This window comes from Cynocephalus volans, chromosome 5 (assembly GCF_027409185.1).
Source record: "Cynocephalus volans isolate mCynVol1 chromosome 5, mCynVol1.pri, whole genome shotgun sequence".
Classification (NCBI taxonomy): domain Eukaryota; kingdom Metazoa; phylum Chordata; class Mammalia; order Dermoptera; family Cynocephalidae; genus Cynocephalus; species Cynocephalus volans.
The window spans coordinates 144,186,247-144,202,794 of record NC_084464.1 but is presented as its reverse complement, the minus strand read 5'-3'; the positions used below and the strand labels follow the sequence as shown (position 1 = coordinate 144,202,794).

The following is a 16,548-nucleotide window of genomic DNA, read 5'->3' as shown; positions in this document are numbered from 1 at the left end:
AAGCTCAGTGGAACTTTTTTAAAAAATGATACAACCAACTACTTCCTCTTTGCCTGATGCAAAAACTGTCTCCTGAAAAACTGTAATGACATATTTTGACAGTTAACTAAAATGAACAAATACTTTCTTTTGTATTTATCTATTTTTAACCATGAAATAACCACTTAATTTTGAACTTTAAAAGACATTTACGAAATGTGTCCATGCTAGCTGCTTAAACATCACAGAATTATTCATTTTTTCAAGTTATCTACAATGGAAAAGAACTGATTTAAAATTATACAGATTAAAATGATTTCTAAAATAACTCACAGGGAAGACTTTTTTTAAAAAAGACAGAAAGAGATAAACATAAAACACATAAGACTGGATAATAGGCCAATTCATTTCCTTCAAATGTCAATGTTTGTCATTGGCAAACTTAAGCTAATAACAAAAATAACTTGCATAAGTGTCACAAGTTAGAGATTAAGTCAGAAAAAAACTAAGAACCATCTAGAACTTTTGCTGTCATTTTTACCCCATTTCTTGGCACTATGCACTGTTTTCAATTATAAACATCTAGAGGGCAGGAGCAAAATTCAAATTCATTCTCCATAGTGCCTGACAAAGGGGAATGTTTTAAAAAGTAGGGAAGCTACAGAACAAATTGCCCACAGATACAAAGACAATATTCAAATATTGCCAAAATGCTCGAAGTTTTCTGGATTTCAACATTAAACATGCCAACAACACAAAGCTGCTATTGGATCCCCCCATGGCATAAAGTGACAATAGATCCAAGTCCCAAAAGACCATTTCAGGCTGTCCTTGCATTTCTTTCAGAAAAGTCACCCTTGTAATACACTCTGTAGCTGCAACCATAATTTGTCACATTCTACAGACCATCATGTCTTCAATTGTCAGTGATTTACTCTGACACCTTGCCTCAGTGCCCAAGCCAAGCATACATCTCCTCGAAGTGTGTCACACTTAGGTACCTTTAAAGAACTGACTACATTTAAATCACAGAAAATTATGACTTTCTCTTTTCAAAGGGAGACAAATTACAGCTCAGTCACATGGTAAATGAAACAAACAGCAGAATCATTTTCTAACCAACTTGCAGCCGTTTCCTTTAATCCCACTATGAGGCACAGGGGATCAAATAGAAATGCACCATCATTCTCCTGCACAAAAACGAACACTGCTGAGCACCCGGCCTTGGGCTTCTGTGACTCTTCTCCAGGCCTCGTGCTGTTGGCTGTTCCTTCTCAGCACCTTTCCCACCTCCTCTTCCCCAGGCACCACAGAAATATGGGCGGTGCTCAGAGTTTCACATCTGGCCTTCTACTCCAGAAGCCTGATGGCCTGCCTCACTCACCTTCATGACTCCATTACTGCTTCTCCCTGGAAGACTCCAGATTCCTTTTTCTCCTTCTGATCTCCTGCCTGAACTCCTGATCCATGTTCCTACTGCTCGGTTCTCTTTCCAGAACCTTTACCATTATGCATCCCAAATAAAGGCCTTGCCTTCTTGTTATGCTGAAATCCAACCTGCAAATCTTGAGATATACTAACATCCTCCTTCTTTCTCCCTCCACAATTTACCAACTAACAGCTCCCCTCTCCCCAACCCCGTCGCAGTTCTCCATCAGGCAGTCTTATAAACCCAGACTCCCCTCCTACCACTATTAGCCTGCTTGGCCTCAGTCATCTTCCACCAGATCCACGTACTCATGCTCTCCCCTCTGCTCTGCAATCCACCTTACGTAGTAATCTAAGGCGTATGTACACCTCTGCCCCTATCTCCAAACTCCCACAAAACAGAAAATGGTTCTACAGCTCCCCACTCCACCACAAAAAATATTCAAGCATTAAATACAACACCGTGAGAGCTTGAGGAACAAAAAACCTAAAGAAATCAGAAAAGGTTTCAGGAAAGAAATGACCTTCAAGTGACCTAAACTGACTTTAAGGAAATTTCTGAATATTTGACACATAGTTAAGCTACTGTATTCAGGCCCCATTACTTGATGTTCCCTGAACTCCATCCACACTTTTGATTCTCACACATGTCACTTCCTCCCTTCTTACGCCTGATTAACAGCCACGTGCCTGACTCCTGTGTGGCTTTTGTGGCCTGGCTAATACGCCTGCTACTCAAGGAAACCAGCCTCCTTCTTCATGAAGAAGGGACCCTCTTCCTCCTCTGACAAATGTCCCCTTTGTCTCTTTGCTATCGTGCTTATCACATAAAGGTTTAAATTGAAATACAAAAGATTACAAACTCGTATAATACATGTGTGTGGCCTGAAGAAAATAATAGAACAAATAACTATTAATCCATCACACAGCTAAAGAAATAGAATGCTTTCAAGACCATGGAAGCCCCTTAGAAATCCTCCTTAATGATGCCCCCTCACAATCTCAAGAGCAACCACTAATCTTTGTATTCTACTTCCAGTTTTTAAAAGTATATACGTGTCCCTCAATAATATAGCATTTAGTTCTGCATGGTTTTGCACTGTATGTAAATGGAACCAAACTGTTCACATTTCTTCTACCACTTGATTTTTTTTCACTCAACTTTATAGTTCTTTACAGTTCATCAGTGATGTTGATGCTGATTGCTAGTTCATTTATTTTTGCTGCTGGAGCATATCACATTTATAAATAAGCCAGAATTAAACAAATTTTGCCATTGAAAATTGCTACTCTAACTCTTCTCATAGATGTCTTCTGGTGTACTCCTATACAACCTTCAAACTCAAATCGTGTACTCAATTTGTCCTAAGTAGCCCCTCCTTTGTACCAGAAATTATATGAGGCTCTAAGTGGAGAAGAAAACAGGCTCGTCCCTCCCAGGAAAGCTTAGTTCATTTGAACAGAAGATAATAAACAAGTAGATAAATAGAATATTAAATATGACGACTTTGACACTTTGCCTTTGTGTCTAAGCCAAGCACAATGGCAAGTATCACATAAGGAAAGAGCAGGTTTTATGAGATGGAATATCGGGAGTGAGCTACTTTATAGTGAGGACAAGCCAGAGATAGCCTCGTTAAAACACAGGTGACGATTAAACTGAGACCTAAAGGGAGAGAACGCAGCAGCCACAGGAAGAATAGAAGTATAAGCAGAGACAGCTAGGACCTGGGCTTTTCAGGCAGGAGAAACAGAATTCAGAGTTTGCCATTTCAATCATCAACTAGAAATGACAAGAGCCCCCGGGGGGGGGAGCACAGTGAAGGAGGTGGACAGAAATGGGCCCAGGCAACAGCCATTCATTCTAAGGGCACCAGGAATCTGTGGTGAGCAGGGGTGTCGTGTCCACTTGTAACATTCTCTCTCAATGGGAGCTCCTTGAGTGTGGGAACCAAGTCTCTTTACGTTGTTATCTCCTGCACAATCTTGGAGTGCAACAAGACAGAACAATAACAGTGTGTCCTCTACATAGGACATTATGCTGGGTGGGGATTTACACCGAATGAGAGATGACCCCGACCTAGAGCAGTTCTCTGTAGAGACAGGGCAATCCTCCTAACATTACACTGTCACACGAAGGCAAGCATATGTCGCACAGGAGAGAAACGCCGTTACAGGCAATCATAAAGTACTGGAAAAATTGGAGGCAGGTGGGATTAGCTTGTAAATGTTTCCAAAAGAGGTAAATTTTTAACAGCATTTGGGAGGAATAAAGAGTTACAAACCATTGCAGAGAAAGGGTCAGGGCATTTTAAGTAAACAGAAAGGATGGGAGAGGAAGGAGCAGATTAATCATAAACAGGTGAGCTCGCCAAGCAGCACCCGGGCCCTGGGCTGAGGGCAGAGGGGGCAGAAGGCAGCGGGAGAACTAGAGGCCAGTTGGCTCTAAGGACATCATCTCAAATGTTTAAAACCCAACACAACCCAGCACTGTTCCAATTGTGCATTGCCAAAAGTCATTAAGTTTAGCAGCTGGAGGATCTCTCTTCTGTTCCTCTCAGATTTGAGGGAATGAGCCAAAGGAAGGAGTTTTTTCTTTAGGGGTCAAAAAAACAACAAAAGAAAACACCGAAAACCTGGGTATGTTTATCCACCCATATGTGTGACTGAAAACTGGGCGCATGTTCACAATGATACAAAGTAGGCTTCTGTCAATGGAGATTTTGTGGTTGAGTCATCTGTCCTCATTGCATAGCTTATCAGGCCTGAGAAGACCTTACAGACCTGTCAGCAGGGGACCGGACTCACAGCTGAGCCTCTTTCAAAACTGCTGTCACCACAGACTCCCTGAGCAGACTGAACATCCCTTTTGTGTGTTCATACTTTACGTCCTAATCTCTTCACGCTCAACATACTGATCACTAGCCAGAGTGTGTTGGCTTTAACTCTTTCTACTGGTAATTCTGTGACACTCGCTGCAACTACCTCAACCTGCTAATCATCTTTGGGGCTCTCCATGGATCATGCAAGAGTCAAGGTCATCTCATCGTCCCTTCCATCACCTTACCTGGAAGTGTCTTTCAGCCATTTAGACTTCTCTTCCACATGTAGCTTAAGTCTTTTTTTTTTTACTGTAAAGCTTTGCATTGCTGTGTTTTCTCTGAATGATTCCACACCTCTCTTCCTCAACTCTCCTCATGTAGCCAGCTTAAAACTTATTGCTGATTTCTATTGACTCTCAAGGAACAGATTTTTCAACCTTAACACATCATTTTTCTAAGGGCAATTTTCAAAGTTTCACCGAGTTGCCTATACATATAACAATTGTTAACAAAAGGTAGAAAATAAGAACACTTGGAACTTTTCAAATTATCCTATCTTGAAAGTGCAGGCAAATGTCACTTTCCATATTAACTATCTGACAAAGACTAAATGTTCTTTGGGTAGACTCAATCACTAAAACTACGAACGCAAATAGAATCCAGATAGCTTAAATCTAGATTATAAGCCTTCATATTTCTAGCTTTTAAGCTATTTGGGGGAAAAATAATCTTTTGGTAAAATGACTATCACAGAATATCATTCTGAACATATCCTCCACAGGAAAAACTTATTGATTATACTAAATGTCTCAAGACATATTTAAAAGAAAATAGAGCCTTTTATCTAATTTGCTAAGGTGCCAGTTCAAATTTGGATCAGGAATGTGAATTTTTAGTGTTTATTACATGATTGTATTGTCAAACTGTTTAGAACCCTACACTTCCAAATGGGCACAAAGTACTAAAAAGGCAATGACCTGCTACCTTGATTCTTGATTTAATCCTCTTAAATTAGGTGGCAGCATAATTTTTGAAAAAGTTTTTGATGTTACTCCTGTGTTTTGGTTAATTTTATTCTCCAACTGGGAATGGCGTACGTTCAGTTGTTTTACTACCAATGCTGATGGGCAACTAGTAAAGCATTTGTAGAAACACAGCCAACTCCCTGAGTGAGGTATACTGAAAATCAGATTAACTCTACAAACACATCACCCTCTTCATTTATCTTCATCTTACAAAAACAAAAGGGCAATCCAAAGAACAGAGTGATTAACTTTGGTAGAATAACTCACAACAAAGTGCTTTTTGCAGTCTTCGGATTTTGATCGCTGTACGGTAGGCAGAGAAACGTACATTATTCAGGTCAGCTGAAAGGAAAAAGGGAAACAATTCAAAAGCATGCTTATAATTTAACTTATATCAAATGCCAGCAATGTTTTTGCTCACTTCGGATGATGGAAAAATATCATGTCTGTCCATAATAAAAAGTCTTCTCTTAAATTCTACAATATGTACATAAGAAAATAATTAATTGATCATTAGCACCATGTTGAGATACATTTAAAAGCAGTGCTATGTAGAAAGTTCCAAAAAATCATTTTCAAATAGGTGTCAGGGTCCAGAACATGATGATATTCCAAAGTATCGCACCTTGACATGCTGAGTACTTTGAATTGGAGGAGGCTGGAAGGTCTCAGAAATAGGGTCTTTCTGACCTTCTCCCATCCTGCTGTCTCATGTCTCTTCTTCTCTCACTGAAGTGATTCATAGAAATCATAATTCTTCTCCTGCAAGACCGGTCATAGGAACCAGAACTCTTCTTCCCCAAAGCAAGTCATAAAACCTAGAAAGCTTACTCCTTCTTTTCTCCTTTCTCTCTTGAAGACCCCCACTCCAGAGGGGTCCTGCCCCATACCCAGGAAGAAGGAATGCTACACAAGGAGGCCAAGAAGAATCTGAGCAGACAGGCCTTGCTGGGTTTTCCCCCACAATCTGTTCCCATTAGATCCTATCTGATGGAGTTTGTATGTATTGTTTTCCCAGAACTCATGTGGAAATCTCATCCCCAGTGTGGCAGATTGAGTCGGGAGGGCAGATCCCTCATGAATGGATTAATCCTTTCCCTGGAGGTGCAGGGAGTGAGTGAGTTCTCACTTTATTAGTTTCCATGAGAGCTGGTTGTTTAAAAGACCCTGGCACCTCCTCTCTCTCTCTTGCTTCCTCTCTTGCCACCATGTGATCTGCTTGTACCCACCGGCTGCCTGCCACTTTCTGCCATGAGTAGAAGCAGCCTGAGGACCATGCCAGATGCAGCTGCCCAGAATCATGAGCCAAATAAACCTCTTTTCTTTATAAATTACCCAGCCTCAGGTATTCTGTTGTAGCAACACAAAAACAGACTAAAACACTATCTTTTTGTCCAATCACATGCCTACATTCCTCATCGAACCTAAGCATAAAAGTAGAGTTTCCCTGGGACTTTGAGTCTTCATTTCTGAAGCCTCCTGTGTCATGTAAAACTTTGATTAAATAACTTTGTTATGCTTTTCTCTTGTTAATCTGTCTTTTGTTGTAGGAGTGGCACCTGAGACTGTTATGATGGGTGAGAAAAGGTACCACACCTTCCAGCCCCTGCATAAGAGAAGGGGGAAGATGAAGGAATGCAAGCACAGCTATGATCATGGCTTAATAAACACATCACAACCAGGCTGAAGGCCTAACTTCTCTCCTGCTAAAAGGAATTCTCTTCCGGGGGTGTTTTCCCCAAGGACAATTAGTTTTCTGTTAACCAAACTGTCCATCTCACTACTCATAAAGGTAGTCTTATTTCTAGGATCCTTCCATCCTAACCTATTTGCTTCTTCTGACTTTTTATAGATCTAGTTAAAATAATCCCATAATCGATATGCAAATTTTTAGAAACAATGGATATCTCAATTTCTTCCTTTGCCCCAAAAGTTAGAGTAACAGAGACTAGTAGAGTTAGAAGAAAACTCAGAAAGCATCAAAATTTGCCCCTCATTTTACAAACTAAGCAAACCAGTGCTCTCCTCTTGCTTATTCAACATTTGCAGCCCCCACACCCACCCAAATGGAAGCTCACACAGAAGTCAATATTTGGAGAAATAAACAGGGGCGCCCCTCTTGCTGCACTGCAAGTGAGAGTGGGAGCCTTAGAGTGCTGCTGTCCTCCGTCAGCAGCCCCTCAGCTACACAAAGAGAAAACTTTAAAAACCACTGAACCAACCTGAAGGAAGCAGGCTAAACAATCAGTTGAAAGTCATATCCCGCTAGAAGTTAAAACAAGATTAGAATTCTCTAATCTAATGTGTTTTCTTGCATTTTTATATTAACATGAATTTAGCTTTTAATGACTTAGACAAAATGAAATTAGGTAAGCTAATTTGATATGATTTACTTAATAAAAAGGGAGCTGAAAGCAAATTTAAAGCAATGGATTAGAGGTTGCTATATTGCAATTCTACTTTATTTATTTACTTGCTTATTTTTTGCATGCGAAGCTGAAGTTTAAGATGACTCACTGTCAGGGAGGTAAAACCTACAATTACATTCCTCCTTGCAAATCAACTCTTTTTGGCTCACACTATTTCAAATCACACATTCTCTCAGGACAGGCCATATCAGTTTACTGCATTGCTCTTAGAAGTTCAATTGCTTTAAATGTCAATGACATGATTCTTTCAACATAACATGCCATGTAAGGAAAGCTGGTGATTAGTTTCCATTTAAGAATATACAGTTCCCAGTGGTTTAGGTTAATTCATTACTATTAAATAAAACAACACTCACCAAGGGATTGAAAGAGTTCGGTCATTTTAGGATGATCCCAACAGGTTGTCTGTGTTTGATGGCTGGGAAAAAAAGGTACAGTTTTACAAATAAACAAAATATTATAAAACATAAAATAGGCCACACAGAAAATATCCAAAAATTGAAATTTTTTTCCACTTTTTAAAAAATAAATGCAAAATAATCCCCATCATGGACCACTCAGAAACTTAATGCCCAATTATTACTTAATATTTAAAACTACAATAAATTTCATTTGAGCAACTATATTGGAAAAAGACAGATGAAAATTTTTTCTTGAATTATTTCAAAAAGAATTGCAACTAAGAATCGAAACTTCAATGTAAAATGTGAGTGTCACGGACCCTTGGGCCCCAGGCGTGATGTGGCAAGATCAATGCAGGCTCCAGAATAATTCCACCTCTGTTAAGCAGATATAGATTCTCATTCAGAACAAATCCTCTGACAGCAGGGATGTTGTGAAGAGTCACTACACTTTTATAAGTCCTAATCAAATTTCCAAAGATGAGAGAAATGAAGAGTTTAACTCTGAGTAACACCTCCACCTCTCGATCGACGGAGCCTCCCCGCTCTTCAACCTTGGGTCTCTCCTTCCTCAGTGCAAATTTGCTTGTTCCCCTCATCGTGCGTGTCTGGATTCCCTGTTCCCCTTGCATATATGTCTCTCTCTGGCCATTCTGATTCCATCCCCTCTTCTCAGCTTCCCTCAGTTAACCAGTATTATTATTTTTAATATGTATTAAGCCATTTTCCTGATGGTTTTACTATAAAAGCAAATTTTATAATTTCTCTTTTCTCTGTAAATTCCAAAACTAATTCACATTTTAGTTGGAAGTCTTTGGGGACTAAGATGAGTAAAACAGATAAATGTAGTGCTTAAATTAGGTTTCTTATTTTATGTGTGTGTGTGAGGTAAACAGCTCATAACTCTGATGGGCCAGTGGCCTTCTATTTAAAAATAGTTTATTGTACTTTATCTAGGTCAGAATAGAGTAATAACATTTAATAGCACTCAAAAGAATTCTTAATGACACTCAGTTCTCACAAAACTGTTTAGTAAGCTAAGGGAAACAGCACAGTACACATGAGAGAGGGATATTAAAATATTCACAAAATCAAATTTAAGAATATTTTTAAAAACCTATGTCATATATCAAAAAGTGGGGCATGTCACTGCAAAAAGAACACAATCACTATATATATATACACAAGGGAAGGAACCCCCAAATAACTTGTAATTCACTTTGGAAAATATTCAAAGTTTATATTCGAAATTGGGTATGGAAAATGTCCTGGGAATCCCCAAACCTCAAACAAAATAATATACCTACAATGTGAAGATCTATCTCAGGAAGAGTTGGAAAGCTGTCTGGCTACCCTATCCTGGTTCTTGACTTCAATGCAGAGGCAAGTATCCCCACCTGTAGTCTGCTACTGAACGCCAACAAACCATTCTACACGTTCACTACCTAAATTGCTCCAAAGACCATGGAGCAAGTACTAAAGTTGCTTGACCTAAATTCTGACTATTCATGGTGCGATCCAGAGCTTGACAAGAATTCACCAGGGGCTCCCAGTCTTAGCCTACCAGGAATCAGTCAATCTCTTGTCTTCTCTTTCGAGTAATTTCAATCCGCATGGCAACACTACTGTCCAGAGACAGACATCCCATCTTCTGAAGGAACAAACCAAGGTTCAAGCAGCAAACTAAAGCTATCAGTAATGCAAAGCCAGACTTTATACTTAAAAAAGAGAAGCACACTTTCTCTAGAATCACAGGTGATTCACCTCACACAGCCCTACAGAACCACGAGGGGGAAATACCACTATCCAGTCTGGCAGTGGACTGAGAATCCAAGGTGAACACCCGCTTGCTAAGGGCTCTTTTTAGTGACTCCACTACTGGGAGCTGAGGGTACACACACATTTGGCAAACAGATGGAGGGAGAGAAATGGCATCTCCCTTTGTGAATTCAATACTGGTTGATTCATTAGGCAGAACTGCCAACAATGAAAATAAATACAGCCTCTGGTTACAAAAGTATAACTGCGGCTTACCGAACAGTTTTCAAAAAATAGTACATGCAATTGGCTGTTGAATTTTTTTTTAAGTGGGGAAAGAAGGTTAAAGCAAAATCCACAATGAACCTAAAAGCTCGAAGTATTTGAACAGCTGCAGATAGCTCAGCTCCTCTTGCCAAAATGATTCCAGTCCTCCCAGAGTAGGCAACCAAAACAGGATAGAAGTAACTTTTTTTTTTCTCCAAAATAACAACAACTTAGGTTCCAGCTAATCTCAAATACAAAAGAGTGGTGGAACTTAATATCATGCAGCTTGATAAACTATAAAATACAATTGTAATTTTGTTTCTAAAAATCCTATTTTTAAAAGGCAACAGACAAAGGAATCAGTCCAAGAATAAAATGAAAAATTAAAAATCTAACAAAGCAGCAATATCATGTGAAGCAAACAATAGTGAGGCTATGTGACCTGACCTACAAGTATAACTAGGGTACCCAGCAGTGCCAGTTTTGCCCATGCAGGGAAAAACTGCGAAGGCCTTTGACGTGGGCAAAAAATCAGTGGGTGTCCTGTAAAGCTTAAATTATCTTTGAGCTTTTGTAACCTCTGGAAACTGACAGTAATGCAAATGCATCTTGTCCATAGAAATGTAAATTGTGTCCAATGGAATGCAATTGATTACTGTCCTGTGGATATTGATCGCTTTGTCAGCTTTGCATCTATTGGTAAATTCATTTTAACATCACTTATCTGACTAAAGATGTGGCACTTTGTATTCTCCTTAGCACGTGTTGTAATTTTTTACTGGTTCCTTTCTGAATGAATTGAATGAAATATTTGACCCATGCTCTTTTTATATCTGTGTAAGTGTCAAAATTTTACCTATTTTGAAAATTATTCTTCAACCCCTGGGACAGGGTTACAAGTAGACTGGACTGTATGCAGGAATTACACATCAGTGTCCAGGTGTCATTTTTAAAAGTGTCCCTTTACTCTTAAGCATCCCAGTTGGGATACCATATGGTTCCCATATTTTATGAACTTTAATAAAATATTTAATCAGTAAGGTTAATAAGTAATATATCTCTCCACCTGTTATTACTCATAATAATGTATTCTAAGCCAGAGAAAGTAAAACACAATCTAAGACTGTACACTAAAAAATAAAACACAAAAATGTTGTGTCACAACACTGCCTAATTAATATATGAGACAATGAGCCAACCTACCAAGTGCAAGTACTATTGATAGAATGGTAAGGTGCTGATTTCTGCGCAAACAACCGCTCTAGGGAAGATACTTATTAAATCCATTTGTCCTCCTTAGACTGGTCCCATTTGTTTGCCATGAAACCTTAAAAGATGATCAGAAGATATCTATCCTGAGTGTCTCAAGTCTGACACTTAGCCAAGTACACTCACTTGTTACTATTGTATCTATCCAATTTTATGCTTGAAACTGGATTCTGTGAGGTTTGTTATTTATCATTCCACTCCAATTCTAATTATAGAGGCATATAAGAAAAAAACTAAAGGTGAGTGAATTAATTAAAAATGCAAATGTGTAAGGAAAAAACTACCTATATGCTCTGAGATAAGACAATCACGGAAAGAGAAATAATTCTTTGCAGCACAAAGTCAGAGATCACATACTAGGTCACAATGTATAATATTTATTAGAGCAAAAGCCTACTATTGGAATGCTTAATTTGTACCAAGTATTTTTCTGAACTTTTTCTATGTGTAAACTCATTCTGCGTTACAATTCTACAATTTAGGCGACAATATTATCCCCATTTTACAGACGAAGGAAACTAGGGCAGAGGAGCTCAGATAACTTGTCCAAGGTCACATAAAAGTGGTAGAAATGGAATTTGAGCACAGATGGTCTGATTTTAAGCCTGAGCTCTTGATGTGGAAATATACTTGCATAATTAAGGTTTTAAAATATTTCCTGATGAATCTGCCCAAATGTGATTCCATGGGCCATCATTATAGTCATTACAAACAGCCTCATCTCCCTTGTTGTTCTCTCATCCCTGGCAAGTCCCAGGCCCGGTTCGGCTCAGTTACTAGCTTGCTGTGGACTCGAGCAGCTGTGGAGAAACACAACTGCAGAAAATCACTCAACAGACAGACGGATTTACATTAAACGTTTGATTTCAAACTTTAGATGTTCAGCTGCTGATAACTGCTCTACATTCCCTAATAAACTTGCTTACTCAGATCCAGGACAACAGTTTACCACTGCTTTCTCTGCCCCAAACCGAAGTTTCCTTCCCTGCCTCAGTTACCACTGGACTTTATCTTACAATTCATTGAAAAACTAAAAACCACTAGACCAGGACAACTTAATCTTCCCTCCACTAAATCAGCAAACTTTCTTCCACCTGCCAGTTTGCCTTCTCTCCTCTAACTGAGGAACTGCCCCCCACACTCCCTTCAAAAGACAACTCTTCCCAACAATTTCTTTTAAATCCCTTCTTTGCATTATCAACCTCCTTCAGTAATTCTCCTCAGAATCTAAATGTTTATGGACCTGCCATCCTTAAACAAACACATCCTTACACTGAATCTACATTTTCTGCATGCTATCACCCTTGTTCTCTCCTTCACAGACAAAATTCACAAATGAGTCGTACCCACTACTTCATGTGCCACTCACTAGTCAATCCATTTCTACTTGGCTTCCAACTCCTCTCCTCCACTCAAATTGGTCCTATCAAACTTATCAATGAACTCCACAGTGCCAATGAACTCCATGGAATGGCTGCTCCTCAGGGTGGGGAGAAATAGAGGAGGGAAAATAAAGTTCACATGTGCTGTAGACTGAATGCCTCCCAACCTCACTGAAGCTTAATCCCCACTGTAACTGTTGAGGGTGGGAAACCCTATTATGGTAATTGAGAGGTGGAGCCTTGAAGAGGTGATTAGATTGTAGGACCATGCTGTAGTGAATGGATTAAAAATAGTGGTCAGGGGCGTGGTTCTGAGGGCTTTAAAAGGAGAGTGAATGAAATTAGTCTCTCTCTCTCTCTTCCACCACTTTCGCAATGTGATACTCTGCTGTCACTGTCACCACCACCAAGGCTCGCACCAGATGTGTTCCCTGGACTTTGGACTTCCCGGCCTCATAAACTATAAGCAATACATTTTGTTTTCTTATAAATTACCCAGTTCCAGGTATTTTGTTAGAAGCAACAGAAACAGACTAATACAATAAGTAAGGAAAATAATATACTACAAGGTGAAAGGTGCTATGGAAAAAGTAGAAGTCTCCAGAAAATGAAGCTGACATGGGAAAAATGCAGGCTCTGCTAACATCCATTTTATATATGCTTATGAAAGTTATATACAGGAATCAAGTAGGAGCTCCCAACTCATCAACTTTGCATTCAGGTGATTGAAGTACGAGGGTCCAAAAAGTTCAAAAGATTCGTGGAAAATAGAATTAAAAGATAGTACAAATCTTTCCATGAACTTTTTGAAATACCCTCATATGAACAGTGAACCCAAATTTTGGCAACCCGGTATGATATCATTTATCTTAGTAATACCTTCTCAAGGATAATGCATCTGAGTAATACTTTCCCAGAGATCTAAGAGGCGATATACTTATTTTGGAATTTATAATCTCCTCAACTCTTTCTTCACCTAAGACCAGAATATATGAAGAACATGGAGTAGCCCATCAGTGATGGTGGTTCTCACTCTGTCCACCTGTTGGTGTCTGTGCCTGTGTCTGTGCTGAGGGGCCACTGGTGACAGGATGGGGGCAGTAGGTGAGGAAGCTGTGTGGGGTTCCTCAGGTTATATGCAACAACTTGAACCCTTCACAAACACTTTCTACTGTCATCTAAATCTTTCAAGTCAGGAAATCCAAGGTTATAGCTTTTGGATTTGACTATAAAATGTACTTTAAACAATTTTACGCTAAAGATCAGGTTCAAAGACACAAGCAGAGACAGGCTACAGTACACCCCAAAATACAAAATGTCAATATTGCAGGCATGGTTGATAGAACATTTGTTATAAAACAATAAGATGAGGTTTGCTTCTGCTTCTTTTTAAATAAAATAGTAGAATTAACGACCAAAACTGATGTGTCTGGGGCGGGGGGGACAGATGATACTTGCTTGCAGGGCACTGAAAGACAGGAAGTATAAACATGCACATACCCAATAAACCCAGGGGAGCCTCTGCTTTGGCAACATTTCTCTTTGGGCTTAGAACTCATAAGGAACCCTACCCGCTACCCAACCCTACCCTCATCTCTCTTATTCTCACACTGGGTAGAATCAGACCATCAGTCAATGTTCCTTCAGGTCATGGTGTTGCATTAGCCTTGGGCAGCCTTGTTTGCCGCTGTCCGAGGGAGTTAATACCAGAATTACGTTCCCACCGTAGTTAAATTTATCATTGTACCCTTTCAGTTTGGTTTTAAAAGCTGAATTTATATCTTTAAGCTTTTTCAAAACTTTTAATACTTTATCTCTTTCATTCACATATTTTTAAAAGCAGAGATTAATTACTTCTAATTTTTCTATATGGCTGTATAAAACCTTTTACTGTATTTTTTTATTTTACAATCAGCACAAAAAAGGTATTCTATTTATTTCACAAAATTTTAATCACGATTACTTCTGTACTTTTGCTAATTTTAATGACAACTTAAAATTTTTAATCTTTAAAAATTAAAGTACAGATATTGTTTCTTCTCTCCCAATGGCCCTAACAGCCCTCCTTCCTGTACCGTGTGGTAGATCTTTATTAACTGAATCTCTGATCCTAAGAATAAAACTATACAGGAAGGCTGATAGTGCTATTATAATGCAATAGAGCTGAGAAACCTAGAAGATTCCAAGCCAATATTCTACTCCATGACTTCAACAATGTATAGATGAATGGCAGAAAAGGTGATACCTTCTGAAGTCCTTAACTAGTCACCGTTTTTCAAACACAATGTCAACTCCACCTAAATTATCTCAATTGACTAGAACACTGATAAATACACTAGACAGTTTCTAGTGACTGTTTGCTGATTGCTGGCTGCTGCAGGGCAGGCTGTTTGCTGTTCAGTTTTCTAGCTGGCCAAGGTGTGTTCATTTGTCTGAAGCTCCCTCCAAGCCCAGGAGAAGTTTAGTGATCCCAAGGTGCTTACGTTCTTTCATACAGCAATTTTGTTCTTAACCTTCCCATCAGCAGAGTTGGCCCAGTGACTTTTAAATATGTATTTTCAATGGAGTCACAGATAATAAGAAAAATAGATGAGTCTCCAGTACATTTTCTTATGCTTCTGTTTCATTTTATTCTTTATCATTAAAACCAAAAACACAAGCTCCACTTCTGGAAAGAGACTCCAAGTGTGTCTCAAGAGTTTTCCACTTGAAAATCTGAACCCAAAATGATATCCTCCTCTTGACTAAGGAGCAAGAGAGAAATGAAGACTGCTGTAGGAAGCTTTTTGGAAAGAACTATATTTATTTTTCATTGTTAATTATACCTTTGTATGGATTTGTTTTGCTCTGGGCTAAGATTTCTATAACCTTTAAGGATAAAATACTTTATGTCAATTTCTTTTTTGTTCTTGTTAAACATATACCTTTGTTAGCTTTGACTCTTCTGTTAGGCTGGATATTTGGATATCCCATTCCTGTCACTCCTCTCAGCCCTTATTTAGGGAAGAACTATTTCACCCATATTGCCTAACTGGTCCACAATTCCTTTAAAGAAGTACACATTACTTTTCTCCTCTAGACTATACGTGTAGTTTTGCCAAGACAAGTATATGCAGTATATGGAAATGAACTATGTGACTGCTCTGAGGAACAACTACTCACTTCCCAAGATTTCATTTATGACTATAAAATTCTTTTTTCTTTTTTCTTTTTTTTTTTTTTTTTGGCAATTGATGAATTAGGGCAGGTAGAGGTGGTCTTGGGAAATGAGAAATGGGTCTAAAAGAACTCTGCAGGATTACAAGTAATGCATATAGGAACAGAGAACAAAAATATAAAGGGAGATGTGATAAATTGAGAAAACACTTGATTTAGATCTATTCAAAGGGGAAGTATGAACACAAGAAAGAAATTCATGATAGCAGTGTTTACAGATATAGATTAGTGTATTCTGGTTAAATTCAGTGTAATATCGAGGAATGTCAGTTTTAAAGAATGTGATATGCGTGGTTTAGATAGTCAGAGGTTACTAAAATGTCTACATTAAAGCTGTGTGTGTGTGAGATCGCACAAGGCACTTAGGGCTCTATCAAAAATGAATGTCTGCACTTCAGATTCCAGTGAGAACAACAGAGCTAAAGAACTGTTAGGTTGTGATTGATGGTGAAGCCCTTTCATAAGAGCAGAATAATCACTTGTACCCAGACTAAGGCTTACAGAAAAGTCAAGCACTCAGGGTTTAGAGAAGACATTGCAGGAAAAAGGGAAACCATATTTCCTAACTACAC

At 38.8% G+C, this 16,548-nt stretch overlaps 1 protein-coding gene across 4 annotated transcripts in view; it reads right to left on the bottom strand.

Annotated features, from left to right (window-relative positions):
- The window catches only part of UTRN (utrophin), a 473,290-nt gene that overhangs the window by 72,737 nt on the left and 384,005 nt on the right, over positions 1-16,548 (bottom strand). For all 4 annotated transcript variants that reach the window (XM_063097714.1, XM_063097711.1, XM_063097712.1 and 1 more), the window contains 2 exons: positions 8,040-8,101; positions 5,522-5,596 (listed from right to left, as the gene is read on the bottom strand). In XM_063097714.1, the coding sequence (XP_062953784.1) occupies positions 5,522-5,596; positions 8,040-8,101 (137 nt within the window). The remainder of the gene's footprint in view (positions 1-5,521; positions 5,597-8,039; positions 8,102-16,548) is intronic.